The following is a 15,347-nucleotide window of genomic DNA, read 5'->3' as shown; positions in this document are numbered from 1 at the left end:
ATGTCACTGCTTCTCTTTCAGCTGTTAGTGCTCTCGTGTGTTGGAGCCACAGAGCCAGATGGAGATTCACCACAAAAGAAAATCAGAAGGACATTTCAGCACCTCCTCTATCTGGACAAAACACTGCTTGAAAGTCAGAATTTTCATGAGCTGGCAGGAGAAAACCCTGTAGGTGTCGAGGAAACCCCAGGAGAACCAAGCTTTTTTGTAGCAATTCCACAGACAGCATTTAAAACTGAGAAGCAAAAGGACAAAAAAATGTCCAGATTCATCCTTCCTGATACAAAACTCCATGTAGAGCAAGGCCTGAGAACCTGGGCAGCACCCAGAGAGATCTCTTCTCTGGAAAACCTCTCTCCACCCCCTTTTTCCAGCAAGAGGGAGGCTGAACCTTCCTATAGAAGAGATGCCAAGAAATTCTGGGATCACTTCATGTTAAAGAAAAATTCAGCATCTGAAGAGGTTGTCCTGCCAATCAAGACCAATGAAATGCACCAACAAAACTGCAGAACCCTGCCTTTTTCCCAGGTAAGATGGGGTGTCCAAGATCAATAAACTTGTTCTTTCCCATGCCCCTTGTAATCAGAAACTAAAGATTCATGGGTTATCTCATTTGCTAAGTCATGGGGCTGCTTTAGAACATTCACACACAGTAAGTGCCTGAAAAACACTTGTGAAAAAGTCTGGAAAAGCTTTAGTATGATGAGGCAAATTGCTAAATTGCAGCACTGGAAAGCCACACATTAAATTTTCAGTTATTCATTCTTATGTTCTGACCCAGTCTGAGCAAGCAGGACAGTGGTTAGTAATTATCTATTCAATGAATATACATCTAAACAGCTTTTATACATTGATTACCTATATAAAAATATGTATATTCAGATACGCATATGCAAATATACAGGGTTCCAGAGCAAGTATTTACAGGGGAAGCTGTTTGCCTAGACCTAAGCAAGGATTTCTTTCTGGTGTATTAATTGTAAGACTGATGCATACATCTAGTTCTGTGCTAAGGATGCTAGAGAACTGGTAATTGTCTCATGGACAGATGAAGCCATTCTGTCATACTGTAATACAAAGACAAGCAAATATATAGATATAAAAGCTGTGTTACTTGTAAGGCAATGTCTATTCTCAGTGTTCCTGTACTCACAGCCCATCAAGGACTACGTTTTTTCACATCCTTCACTAAATTCAGCTCACTAGCTGACAAAATATAAATGTAAGTTATTAAATATAGATGTGGCCTGGAAACCTGTACTATTTTACTTGTGTCATGTAACATGGCAAGAATTCTCTAGGATGGCTGCAGTTATGTCAGTATAAAAGGGCTCACTTCAGTCTAGCTTTTTAAGGCTTGAGAGTTGACATAGGCCCTCCTGATACAAGGAACTGTTATTCTTGCAAACCCAAGAGATTACAGAACTTCCATTGCACTTTCAAGATTTCAATTAAAAAAAACCCCAAATACTGCTAAAGCACATTGTATCTTCCATGAGATTTGAAGACAAATCTTCATGATTACAGCTGAATCTAGCTTGTGATTCATACATAAGACTGAGCCAAAATTATATTTTAAGTCCTGCTATATGGGTAAGACTGCTTAACCACATCAGAAAGGTAGAACTCAAGGAATAGTTAAAAGAAAAATATGACTAAGCCACCTATTGAATTTCCTCCATAAACTCACAAAGGCTCTGACTGAAGCTGACTTTGACTTTGTTGTTCAATCTAAGAACTGTTCATAAGAGGGCTATAATTTCTTTTTAAAAGCTCTTATGTTTTGTTGCTTGCTTGACAGAAAAAAAAATAAAGTAAGTGTTCTGAGAAGAAAAAATAATAGTATTTAGAGGGTATAGGGAGGTGATACGAGGGGAGAGTGTTGCCTTCATGCCTACTAGCAAAGTTCATGTACCAGAAACTTAAATCTGCTTTCTGTTTCAGGGTGTTACTCATGAGAGCTGTGAGAAGGTGATGGTGCAGAATAATCTGTGCTTTGGAAAATGTAGTTCCTTCCATGCTCCTGGTTCAGAAGATCATCTTCATACATTTTGTTCTCATTGCTTGCCCAGCAAGTTCTCCATGAAGCGCCTGGATCTCAACTGCGCTGGTTCTGTTCCAGTGGTCAAAGAAGTCATGATTGTGGAAGAGTGTAAATGTGAGACTCAGAAGATTAAAGGCCCTGCAACTGGATCTCTACGATCAGACTTGCATGCAAATGTACATCAGCACTATTAATCTGTGCAAAGTACCTCTTAACAACTTGATCATAAGAATTTGTAAATGGAGAAAAAAAAAACCCAAACCCAACAACAAAACTAAAGCTTTCATCACACTGATACACAAAAATATTAAACTGCCTGAACTGTTTCTCTGCTTCAACAATAACTTCACCTAACATATAACAGATGTTTCCTTGCAGCTGTTAAAGAAATGGAGATGAGATTACTGGGCTTATGTGTACAGTTCTTACTTTAACAAGGGGAACCTTTAAAAAATTTTCCACCCTTCTTATCACTGTTTCTAGGATGCCAGTAAACAACAGCTGAAGAATGAGCAAGATTTATCTGTGCAAAACCAAGATGTATTAGCTGGTTTACATTCCCTTTGCTTCCAGGGACTGCCAACATAGCTTTATTGGCAACACAGATAAGGCTTTAGTTTCTTCCTTGCAAAAACAGGTCAGCTTTCAATCAAGATAGTGGCTGAAGAATGTAAAATATAAATGGGCATAAGGCAGATAGAAGGCTGTGACTAGTTAAGGTCATTCTGACTGCTTGTAGCTGGGGTCCAGCTCCCAGGGAAAACTAATATACTTCATAAATTACACACTAGGATAATGGTTGCAAGGGCTGTTTTGCCATAGAAACCACTTACTCTCCTTCTATGTGCCTGCATTTGCTCTGCATGGCTTTTTTTAGCTGAACTTCTGGCTTCCCTGCTCTCCTCAGCTGCTTCTCCCTGAATTTGACTCACAAACCTGGCACACCAGGCAGTGATCAGCTTCCAGCAACTAGACTTCAGCCTATTTCTAACCTAGTTCTCTGGAAATTCAGTTCTCTGGAAATCTGCTCCGCTGCTATTGCCAAACTCTCAGATCTGAGCCCCTGTTTTTGAACTATCCACAGCTCTTTTTTGGGATACTGGAAATCAGTATTGAAATAGCTGGCCAAGTCAAGGTTTGGGTAAATGATTCCTTGTATATGAACTGCTCTGTGATCGAAGTGTCTTGATATTCTGTCAAAAAATACGTTCAGCATGGCTTTGGAGTGCAAGAGCCATGTTTAATATTTACTGAAAATTGCATCTGAATGATATTCTGCTACTGGATCTGAACTGCTGCAACAGCTGTTTGCTTCTGCAGGTCAGTTGCAGTCAGCGAACTGAAGATTAGTATATAATTATCCTACATTATACATAAACCTGGTTTTAAATAATAAAAATTGTATACTAAAACTGAATAAAGCCTTCTCTTGATCCTTTTACGCTAAGGACTGATGTGCAAATTTTGTATGGCTGTTTGTATGCTGTGGCATCATATATGATGTAATTCCACGTAAAAACAGTAAAGGCATTATCATCCCTGTACTGAATGCAATAAAAGGCATACTTATTTTAACTTAATATTTATTCTAGCTTTATAATGCTGATCGATATCCGCGGGGTGCTAGTGCAGTGAATCAGCACTCAGATTCAGAAATCCACCTTCACAAGTTAGACTGCATTGAGCATGAATGGGCTCATGTTATGACCAAAGAAAGAAAAGCTTTTCTAATAGGCAAAGTAGCACCAGCTAGCAACTGTATAGTTTCAGAGAAGAATGTAATTCTTTAAAACTCATGCTCTTTTCAGTAAATACCTCCTCACTGGGCATGTCCAATTGCACATTAAGCCTTAACAACTACTGCTTTGTTAAAGCACACTTATGGAAGTGGAAAGAAATAGCTTCCTGCCTTACCATGAGGTCCAAATCTCAGCACCTTACTAAAACTTTGTGAGTCATTGTGATTATAAGTGTTCATTTTTAATTGTGCCTAAGGAATAAAAGCACACAAAGCATCAAAGTTCCAAACTTTTCTCTCTTTCATTCCCATTTTTTTTTTTATCTGAAAAAGCTAAATCTTCTGGGGCTTCTAACCACTGATGTCTTAAAGTTGTGCGAATATATAAGAATGCTTGCCTGCATTTTCTTTTTTTCTGAAATGCAAATATGTTTTAGGTTTGATACTTGCAGGGAACCACTTGAACACAGGACCTACACACACTCCCTGCAAGATGACAAGTCAATTAAAAAGAAAAATCTGCCAGTCTTGTAATTTTGGCACGGCTCACTGAAATGTGACTTTTGCACATAAGGATAGCACAACTGAAACTATACTGTGGACTACACAGTATTCAGCCTAAATTTTAAAGCGCTTTCTGTGTGCTGAAGTATTATTGCAGTTAAAGAAACATATTCATATAAGGAGTTTGCAGGACCAGATTCTTACTGTGAATTTCACAGCTTAAAAGTAGGTGAGAAGAGGTAGTGACAGCTGTAGTAACTGCTAATTAGATTAGTGCTGTAGGTTTTTTTGATGAATGTTTAATTAACCCAGCAATGACTGGTTGCATGTAATTAGCACAGTATTCTGCAAAATCAAGAATGTGTTAATTGGATCAGATTTCTCAGACTTTAAAAACTTTCCTATTAGGAATATGTTGTGCCCAGAGGCTAACAGGATTTTGCTCTCTCTGCACAACTATGATGGCCTCTACTAGTATAATGATGTGGGTCAGAAAGGTGAGGGGTGTGATCCGCATCACTATATGGATGCTTCCAGTAGTAATTCCATTAAAGCAGCAAATCTGCATGACTTCAGTTGTGTCCACTCAGAGGCTGCATGCTTACAACAGATGCAGTTAATGTGATCTCTTCAATTTCAGAGCACTCTTGTACAAACCTACCATATAGAGAAAGACTCTGTCTGAAAGAACATGGTTGCAGAGGTCTCTGAAAATTCAGCTCAATTCCAAGTGGAGTTTGTACACTTCTGCTATTTTGTTTGACTTACTGCCTCTTTTCCAGATGGATGGGCTTTATCTTGAAAATAACTGAAGTGCTGTTTATGATAACTGCTTAAGCAAAATAAATCTTGATTTATTCTCTTAAATAAGGTTTTTATGCAGTTGGCTTTAATGCCTAATGTAATTACATCACACAGTAAAGTTACATAGAACTCTTACTAAATTCTGTACAACTATGTATTCCAGGGAAAAGACTGTGAAGTTGTACTCACTACTTCATGTTGTGCTTGGTAGTTTGTTCACCATTTATGAAATATTCACAGCTAACTCCATGGCTTCAGCTAACAACCTTTAACATGTTTTACTGACAGGTGGTGAAATCTCTTGCGGTACTTCCTTCTAAATGTACTAGCTCCTTGCTGAAATGGCAAGACGATGAGATTCTCTACTCAGGGAGAAGCTCCCTGCCAGTCTGTACAGCTGCATAATCACATCACGTCTGGGAGCTCATGCTGTGCAGGATGGTGCAAGTGAAGAGGTGTGGGGTTGAGGCTACCTCAGGTGCTCCACCAGGCAGCTTGCCAGTGGAAACATGAAACATTTATACTGAATTATAAATATTTTGTATTTGCTGTTTTGCTAAACCAAACTCCTTGAAAATCTGGTATGCAGCAATCAACTTCAGCTCCCCTGGAATCTCTCCCTGACAGCTGCACACACTCCCTCTGCTCAGATAAGAAAGAATGGGGATAAGAAGACTCTATAGCTGGCCTGCTGCAAGAATATTGATAAAAATGTTAATTGTCCAAACTGAGAAAAAAATCATCCTGCTTACAGTGCCTTGGGCTCCACAGCACCAATAAAATACACTTCAACTTGGAAAACTAAAAATGGAACAAAAGCTAAAATGAATAATAATAGGAAAAGTCAGGGACAGCTTTTATGTTTCTCTAAGGCCTTTTCTGAGGCATTTTACTTCTGCTGGTTTAGGATGTTGCTATTACCAGCCATTTAGTTCAGCTGGCAGCTGCAGCCTGCAGTCGGGGTGTTCAGACAGAACCGGCATGTGCCTAAGCTGTCTTCATGAAAAGGGCAGTATCTCAGCTTAACCCTCTGTTGAAGCTACTGCAATAGATACAAAAGCATTCAAGCAGTGTGCTGACTGCATTTTAGTCAGCAACTCCGGGAAGGAGAGAGGTGTTAGAAGAGCTAATACTAGGACATCCACTGTAATGCCCACTGGGCATTATCTGAACAGAGCTCCTTATATTTAGTGAGGCAGACAGTTCATAAAACATACCTTGCCTTTGATTTTTCTGGCAATTAGATCAGGCAGAAAATGGAGCCTGAGAGACATTTTCTTTTCCTTCCCTCATATCTATTGCCTCATCTTCAGTATGTGACCTTATGACTGACAAAACTGGGCCAGGACAGCTTTTGTTTCAGCACAGCACGTCATTAACACAGACGTCTTTACGTTTTTATGACATGGATCTTCATGACACAAAGGATTTTGCGCCCATTCTAGAGTTAACACGTCTCCTATGGCCATCAGCAAGATTTACAAAGATGTAACAATGCAATAGTGATGCAGAAAAGAAGTGGCAGTAGCAGACTGTACAATTTAGAAGAACATAGGAAGATGAGCACTGTAGAGAAGGCTGATTTCTCAACCTAGGAGATATCTGTGCTCAGTATCCTTTCTGTACAAGGGGCACAATTGGGCTCAAAATGAATCCTGGAAAACAGTCTCATAAAACAAAGGGCTTGTAAGCAGTTAAGAATCACTGGAGTCACAGTGCATACCTCTCTCCTGCATGTGCTCTCCATAACCGAGCATCAGCTGTTACTGCACATGGCTTCATTTTAGCATGCTGATTTAATATTTACAGAGTGCCAATAAAATTTATATGATGACAGCTGGTGGCTCCTGTGGTAATTTATAAACAGCAACAACACAGCACAGGCATCAGAAATTCCAAGAGGAATTCTATGCCATTGTGCAATATTCAGCACTGAGGAATGTGGGTATTTTCTAATTTTGCAGACTTTATTTAATAATCTTTGTGTAAGGCATCCATACTGAACTTTAAGTAAAGTCCACATTATACAAAGTTATTATTTCCCCTAGGTATGTTGTTTTCATTCAGAATGGAGCTCACCACAAAGACTCCTTTTCTATCTATCTGGATTTGATACTCTGTCAAAAGTGTCAAGTAATCTCTGTGGTCTGAACCTCTGCAAGTTCAATTGGGAAGTCCAGCAGACGATTGCCTGCTTTTCTTCTTGTGCTCTGCTTCCCCAGAAGAGATACTAACAAATGTGAACTGCTGTGAAGATGACTGAGCCAGAATAGACTACTGCCCTTCTTCTGAAACCTGTATTTACTCTGTATATATATGAGTAGAGAAAAGTAAAACACAATCTGTCTGACAACAGATCTAATGCCTGGCCATTACCAGCATACCACTACAGAAATGCAAACACCTGGTACATCATTAGACGATCACATTATTGACTGACTCTTCTTCATTCTACCAAAAAAAAATCATTAACCACATTATCCCTCTTAATCTTTCCTCTTTATTTCCCAAATCCTTGATTTCCTTTCCACTCCTTGTCTGTTTGTTGTCATTTACATTTATTCTTCAAATCAGTGAAAAGCTTTCACCTCTTACTGTATCTTTTACATATAGCCATAAATTCAGATGTGAAATTTGTCATTGAAGAGAAGCAGAGGTAGTTTTTTTTTTTATTACAACAACCTTTCCAGGATTCTTTTCTCCATATTTTTGATAGTCCAATTAATGTATCTATTCTTTTCGGTGCTACCTTTTCCTAGGGACATACGTAAGTTGTTCTGGAGGAAGTGCTGTCTTCTGTCTTGAACATGCTCCATTCTCCTTCTAGACAATCTCCAGTTCCTGCTAAGATTATGTATTTTCAGGTCAGAGCAACTTTAGCTTCAAATGTTAACAATTGCCCTGTATAACATAAGACTCTGGACACTGAAAAATAAATCAGGACAAAGTCCACAAAAGCTTGAAAACTACCTAAATACTAACCTGGCTTTCTAGGCACTATCTTTTCAGAAAAATCACATTATTATTTAAATTTTAGGCAAAATGTTATCAGTAATAAAGAAGAGTTTTCTGTGGTGATCATATTACTATTTCTCCATTTCATCCATCACTGTGTAGGAAAAATGCTCTGGGGCAAGAGCCCGTAATTTACAGTGGGAACTATGCCACTCAGGCAGATGGGGTTACCTTTAGGTAGCCAAAAGATCATGTTTGTGCATCAGCAATGGGTGCTCAAGGCATGACTCCCAGCTGGGAACACTGAAAATGCTGCCCGCTACAAGCTGTCTGTGGCTTTTAGCCACTGCTAATCCCTTGTGGATCAGAATTATCTTTTAAATAGATTGGCTTCTGTGGCCAGGTAAGGGCCCTCTGTAAGCACCAGGGGCCGCAAGTGTCATGAAAGTTTCACAACTGGCCTATGCTGAATGAGGAGAGGTGCTAAAAGTACAGAATTACAAGAATAATTCTTTATCCATGCTCATGAGGTGGCCCATTCAAATCTGAGCACACCACATGCAGTTTTTTTCACACGATTCTTACACCTTTCAAGCATTCAGATACAACATGATTTCTTGCACACACATACTTCTATTTTCAAAACCAACTATAATTCTACAATGCCATCATCCACCTGCATCTTTCTTGATCTAGGTGTCCCTAGATCCTAAGGAACCTAGTCCAAGCCTGGAGCTGGTCTTGCTATAGTTACTTATCTATGACGCTGCATAATGGGATGATTTTACAGAAGTGCTGGAGGGGCTGGGATGCTAGAGATTACATGAGTAGCACATAGGCATCCCTTCTACATGGATGTCTTTAAGATTCTGAGAAAAAAAAGAAAAATGTACTTATCTTTAAGGTGTGAACTGTCTTTCTCCTTCTTGCAGTGAACTGGGCCTTTCAGTTCTGATTTAACCATGATTATGCTTATATATATATCAACGGCTATAAATATATATATATATGGTTTTATATATATATAAATGTGCCTTAAGAAAGGTTATATGGTTTCGTACTATTAAGTTACGCAATTTCATACCACAAAGACTACTTAGTACAATAGTTAGGGAACCAGCTTCTCCTAACAGGAGGCCACTGACCGAAACAGGCCCTGCCGGCAGCACTTGGGTTTTGCCAGGGATTGCAAGAGGATACGACACGTAAAGGAGACAGCAATCACCTTGACAAGCGGCTGCGCTCGAGAACGGCCCTGCACTGGAAGCACACGGCCGCACACCCAAAAGCGGACCAAGAGAGCCGGTTTCGCACAGCATCCCGACGGACAGGAACGGCCATAAGCACAGACATCCAGCATCAGCCCACAGCCCAGAGACAGCCTCACGGACAACTAAACTCACCCCACCTCCCCTCAGGCTCCGCCCCCCTCATGAGACCCCGACTACCTAACGCCCCTCCACGCCGGACGCGCTGTCGGTAAGCGCATGCGCGACTCGCCCGGCGGAAGCGGAAGGGTGTCTGTGCCGCGGGAAGGGGCGGAGGGGCGCGTGCGTTGCCATGGAGAGCGGGGGAGAGGAGGGCGCGTGACGGCGGCGCCCCCCTTCTCCCGCCCGGCGTCGTCCAACGGTTGGTTCCGCCTCGCGCCGCGGGGGAGGGGGGAGGGGCTGGCGCGGGGTAGGGGGGTTGGGGGTGACCGCCTGCCCCGCCGTGTGCCCGTGCCCGAGCGCTGCGGGCCGCTGCAGGGGGGGCCGCTCTGCCCTTGGTGCGGCGGGCGGGGGGCAGCGCCGGAGCCCTGCGGCACTGGGGGGGGGCTGCAGCAGGCTGACCCTGCCGGCCAGCCCTGGGTGCTGCTGCACCTGTGTTCACTGTAACAGCAGGAGTGCTGGGTTCTGCACAGACACCTGGGGGGGAAGCCCTTAGCCGGGTTCCTGCCGATATCCTTACCTGTAAGATAAATGAATACTGCTGTCACTTCCATCAAGACCCACAGTGCTGCTTCTTCTGCCAAATGGCGAGGAGGACGAGTGCTGCCTTTGGGGTGGCAGTGGGAGGGATGAGTCCTCCGGCAGCACGGCATAAGGAAGCACAATGCCCTCTGACCTCTCCAAATATCATACTTCTATTTTCCATCTCCAGGAGTTAGTAAAACAAGATTGTACATCTTTATGTCCTTCCCACTGAGGATCCAAACACTGATAGGCTTAAGTAACATAGGTGATTTGCCTACAAGTATATGATTGCTTAGCAGTGGGTTAAGGTAGTGTTCATGGGTTGTGATCAGTGAGGGTATAGCGGGCATACATTAACACTCAGCCACACCGCAGGCCAAGCCCATGTGGCAGCTCTGTTGAACGCAGTAGGTGTTTACTGCTATACCTTGCAAGAGCCTATCTATAGAAAGACCTTGGGTGGGAACGTCTTTGCCAGCCTTCAGCAGCCTGTCAACAGCCACCTAGCAACTGTATTGCCAAGAGCTCTACTAGCAACCATCTATTGTATAGATACCTGCAATGCTATGTGCATGACCTTTAGTCATGGCAAAAAAATGCTGCTGCTTGTATTACCTGGTTGTTCAGATACTAATTTGTTAGAGCTGCAGAAGGCACAATGGTAATTGTATGCTGACACCTGATAACATCATGTAAGTGGTTTCTTTAAAATGTAGTTGAAAGTAATTTAGTTGTTTGGTTTAAGGTTTGGGGTTTGTCTGTTTTGTTTCTGGTGAAGTATATTGTTTTATATCAGTAAATTTTGGCAGTAATTGTTAAGATTTAAAGAAAGTCACAGATCTAAAACCACAGGTGCATTGTAAATTGATGGAGGCTGTTGATTGCTGTGGCCTTGCCTTGGCTGTCGCTAATACTACAGCAAGTGTTGTCTTGTGTTTCTACTCTCTGTTCCCTTTTCTCTTTCACTTGCTTAGAATGCAGCCTTTTCAGAAAGTGGTGCTTTTCTCACCCTAGAAATGTATTTTGTAGAGGATAGTATTGTTCAGTCTGTGTGGAGTCTTAAAACTGGTTTCACAGTTGCCTTAGTTTTGGCTGGGATAGAGTTATTTTTCTTCCTAGCAGCTGGTGCAGTACTGTGTTTTGGCTACAGTCTGAGAACAATACTGATAACACACCGATGTTTTAGTTGAACAATACTAAATATTATTGCTCTGTGTCACTCTGGACTTGTTTAAGTGTTTGGGAAAAATGTTATGGAAGTCAGATGTCACAAGTCTCACTTTCCTTACTGAAGTCCAGGGCTGAGCTGAGGCAGAATGTCTAGGGTCTTGTTTTCCAGTTATGTATCAAAGCAGGAACCATAAGAATGCAAGGAGCAGGATGTCACCATGAGTAGTTGTCATCCTTCTTAGGATGGGAAATTGAGTAGTCCTTGTATTGAGTGTATTTATGAAGCAGAATTTTCTCAGAATGTTTTGGGACAGTCTTGGTGCAAAATTATATACTTTTTATTGAAGGTTGCAATCAAATGAGCCAATTAAAACAAACTATTTCATGGTAAGATTCCGGGTTAGTGCAATGCTTTCTTGTTTCTCAGAAGTGAGTTTCTACTGCCTGACTCATTCTGTGGTCTCATTATTCAGTGGATGTTACATCAAAAGTGATACTGGAGGTGACTGTAGAGACCAAATATGGAGTTTACGACACTATTGATTTGGACAGAAATGAAAGGTTTATGAAAAGATGCTGTCCAGTCATTGCATAGTAAAATTAATTTTTGGAAAGGCAAGAACAGTTCTTGATCATGTAGGACAGTCTCAGTCATATTTTGGAAAATCAGAACTTTTCACAGCCACAGCTGCTGTTTGTTTTCAAATATTTTGAGATGTTTATTTAGAAAAAATGGATATAAATTAGGGTAAAAGGGAAGAAAGCCACAAAACCTCCAACATTAATGTTGTGTATTTTATCCTAAATTATTTTATTGGAAAATCTTCAGGCATTGCATGTGTGAATGCTGAGTGTATATGGATATAAATCACTTAATTGTTTCTTTCCAACTGATTTGTTGTAAACCTGTTGATAAACTTTTTTCTCTACATATTGTAGTTATTCTTATCAGAAATGATGCATCCTAAAGTACAGAATTATTTGAGGTTGGTCTTCCTTTCTTTTGATGTTGTATTTAAAAGAGTAAATACAGATTTTTTTAAAAAAGCATGTTTAAAAAGAGAAGAATATAAATTCACTTTGTCCATGTGTTGAATTGTAATCTACTGCTTTCTACCTAATCATCAGAACATGCATGTTGTAGGTTTTCTTTATACCACTTCTTTCCCTTACATATTTATTTATGGTATATAAACCAAGAGGGAGAGGGGGGAAAAATCCCACTTTACTGGAGGGAGCCAGTATATTAATGTTGCATATGCCATATTGTTGACAAAAGTATACTGAAAAATATGAAACTTGATTTTTAAATATAATATGCATGCAGGAAGCAACTGCATCATAGTTTAAAATAACTAAACCACATTGGCAGTAGTGCAGTTTTATACGGACCTTTTTTCAGGAACACTCCCATCTTTTTAAATCTATATTGAAATTATGAATGTTCTAGAACTGAAATTCAAGGAACAATAGTATCAGCATGTCAGTTCTGATGTGAGATGCAAAGCATCTGGGTATTTTTGTGAATGGCTTGAGAGGAAGCTCTACTCAGTGAAATGAGGTACGAAGAACAGAATAGGAGGTAATCTATACGCAGCCTCTGAAAAAAGGGATGATGATTATTTATCACTCTTTTCTATCTCTTTCAGAAAAGATACAGAAGACGATGGTGAAAAAAATCACTTTCTTGAGAATGGGGCCTTTTTTTGCATAATTCCAACTTAATTGTAGAACTTTCCATCAAAGGTATGGATTTGGGTGTGGTAGTGGTGTTTGGTTTTGTTTTGCTTTGCTTTTTTTTAATTATAAAAGTAAATCATGTCTTGCAGGCAAAAGGTAGGCACTGAGTTGTAAAAATTTGGTATATATTTCAATCACAGGCATTCCGTAGTTTTCTCCAGAATCTCTTTTTCTGCCTTATTGCTCACACATTATGCTTACTAGGTCATTTGTAAACAAGTACTTCAGTACTTTCATCTCTCTTTTGTTTGTTGACTTGGTATTTTATCTTCTGAGGAAGGACTGTGGACTCACAGGATCTCTGCTGCCCTAGTGAGATAGAAAACAAGCAGATTCCTGAGCTGTCAGCAGTGTTTCTAGCTCCCTTCGGTTCTTTTTGCCTCTGTATTTCTGTCAGTCTGCATGATTTCCCCTTCATAAATTCATGCTGACTACTACCAATCACCTTGTTGTCCTGACTGTGTTTGGAAACAGTTTGCAGGATTATTTGCTCCACCTTCCCAGAGAGCAGGGTGAGGCCAACAGGCCTGTATTTGCCTGGATCTTCCCTTTTTGCCCTTGAAAACTGGGTTGATGCTTGCCTTCCTCAGTCCTCTGGATCCTCACCCACCAGCTTAAAGCTTTCAGACAGTTGAGAGCTCTCTCAGCACTCATAGTGGCATCTCATCAGGTCCCACAGAAGTGTTACGTCCAATTTGTTTAAAGATTTCATAATCTGATTCTTCGTCATTTAGAGTCTTTATAGATCCAGATTTTGCCACTAGTCTCAGGGGGCTGGAATTTCAGAAAGCAGGTCTTACCTGTTGAGCAAGGTGAAGAAGATTCTTTGACATTTTGGCATTGTTTCACCAAGTACTCATCCCATTTAGCAGCAGGCCTGTGTTTCCCCTAGCCTTCTGTATGCTGCTCATGTACCTGTACAAAACCTTTGACCTTCATATCCCTCACCAGATTCAACTCCAGGTGCACCTTGTTTTCCCTAACTCCATCCCAGTATACCCAAATGGTGATCCTGTGTCAGGTGTGTGCACATGCTTGATGTAGCTCCACTTCACCTTTGTTTTGTTGATTATAAGATCTCTACTGTTCACATAACCTCGCATCCTTTGCTTGCAAACCCTGACCACCACTTCATAGAATCATATAATAGTTAGGGTTGGAAAGGACCTTAAGATCATCTAGTTCCAACCCCCCTGCCATGGGCAGGGACACCTCACACTAAACCATGTCACCCAAGGCTCTGTTCAACCTGGCCTTGAACACCACCAGGGATGGAGCATTCACAACTTCCCTGGGCAACCCATTCAAGTGCCTCATCACACTCACAGTAAAGAACTTGCTGCTTGTATCCAGTCTAAACTTCCCCTGTTTATGTTTTAACTTGTTACCCTTTGTCCTATCACTACAGTCCCTAATGAACAGTGCCTCTCCAGCATCCCTGTAGGCCCCCTTCAGATACTGGAATGCTGCTAAGAGGTCTCCATGCAGCCTTCTCTTCTCCAGGCTGAACAGCCCCAACTTTCTCAGCCTGTCTTCATATGGGAGGTGCTCCAGTCTCCTGATCAGTCTCGTGGCCCTCCTCTGGGCTTGTTCCAACAGTTCCATGTCCTTTTTATGTTGAGGACACCAGAACTGCACCCAATACTCCAAGTGAGGTCTCACGAGAGCAGAGTAGAGGGGCAGGATCACCTCCTTTGACCTGCTGGTCATGCTCCTTTTGATGCAGCTCAGGATACGTTTGGCTTTCTGTGCTGTGAGTGCACACTGAAGCTGGCTCATGTTCATTTTCTCATTGACTAACACCCCCAAGTCCTTCTCTGCAGGACTACCATGAATTTCCTTTTTGCCCAACCTGTAGCTGTGCCTGGGATTGCTCCGACCCAGGTGTAGGACCTTGCACTTGGCATGGTTAAACTTCATGAGGTTGGCATCAGCCCACCTCACAAGTGTGTCAGGGTCCATCTGAATGGCATTCCTTCCCTCTAGCGTATCAACAGAACCACACAGCTTGGTGTCATCAGCAAACTTGCTCAGGGCGCACTCAATCCCACTGTCCATGTCAACGACAAAAATATTAAACAAGACCGGTCCCAACACTGATCCCTGCGGGACACCACTCGTTACTGATCTCCAGCCGGACATTGAACCGTTGACCACAGCTCTTTGAGGGCGACCATCCATCCAGTTCTTTATCCACTGAGTGGTCCACCTATCAAATTGATGACACTCCAGTTTAGAGACAAGGATGTCATGTGGGACAGTGTCGAAAGCTTTGCAGAAGTCCAGGTAGATGATGTCAACTGCTCCACCCCTGTCCATCAGTTCCGTAGCCCCATCATAGAAGGCCACCAAATTGGTCAGGCAAGATTTCCCCTTAGTGAAGTTATGCTGGCTGTCACCAAGCACCTTGTTGTTTTTCATGGGCCCTAGCATGCCTTCC

The 15,347-nt window shown here is 41.5% G+C and overlaps 2 protein-coding genes across 5 annotated transcripts in view; both read left to right on the top strand.

Moving 5' to 3' along the window:
• CER1 (cerberus 1, DAN family BMP antagonist) lies at positions 1-2,238 on the top strand. The gene is made up of 2 exons (XM_005155103.1): positions 1-528; positions 1,945-2,238. Exons 1-2 carry the CDS (start codon positions 1-3, stop codon positions 2,236-2,238), a joined length of 822 nt encoding a protein of 273 aa, XP_005155160.1.
• A 7,323-nt stretch (positions 2,239-9,561) lies between these two features.
• Positions 9,562-15,347, top strand: part of ZDHHC21 (zinc finger DHHC-type palmitoyltransferase 21) — a 38,801-nt gene continuing 33,015 nt past the window's right edge. For 3 of the 4 annotated variants that reach the window (XR_004081364.1, XM_031054321.2, XM_005154986.4), the window contains exons 1-2: positions 9,562-9,674; positions 12,817-12,913. The gene's annotated coding sequence lies outside the window, so the exon portion shown is untranslated. Of the gene's footprint in view, positions 9,675-12,134; positions 12,154-12,816; positions 12,914-15,347 lie in introns of those variants that run through there. The other variant, XM_034073046.1, reaches the window with a different exon arrangement.

This window comes from Melopsittacus undulatus, chromosome Z, assembly GCF_012275295.1.
Source record: "Melopsittacus undulatus isolate bMelUnd1 chromosome Z, bMelUnd1.mat.Z, whole genome shotgun sequence".
Classification (NCBI taxonomy): Eukaryota; Metazoa; Chordata; class Aves; order Psittaciformes; family Psittaculidae; genus Melopsittacus; species Melopsittacus undulatus.
This window is presented reverse-complemented; position numbering and strand designations above follow the sequence as displayed.

Coding starts and splice junctions, on each gene's coding strand:
- CER1 (XM_005155103.1), top strand. CDS start 1: ATGTCACTGCTTCTCTTTCAGCTGTTAGTGCTCTCGTGTGTTGGAGCC. Junction 529..1,944: donor GAACCCTGCCTTTTTCCCAG/GTAAGATGGGGT, acceptor TTTCTGTTTCAG/GGTGTTACTCATGAGAGCTG.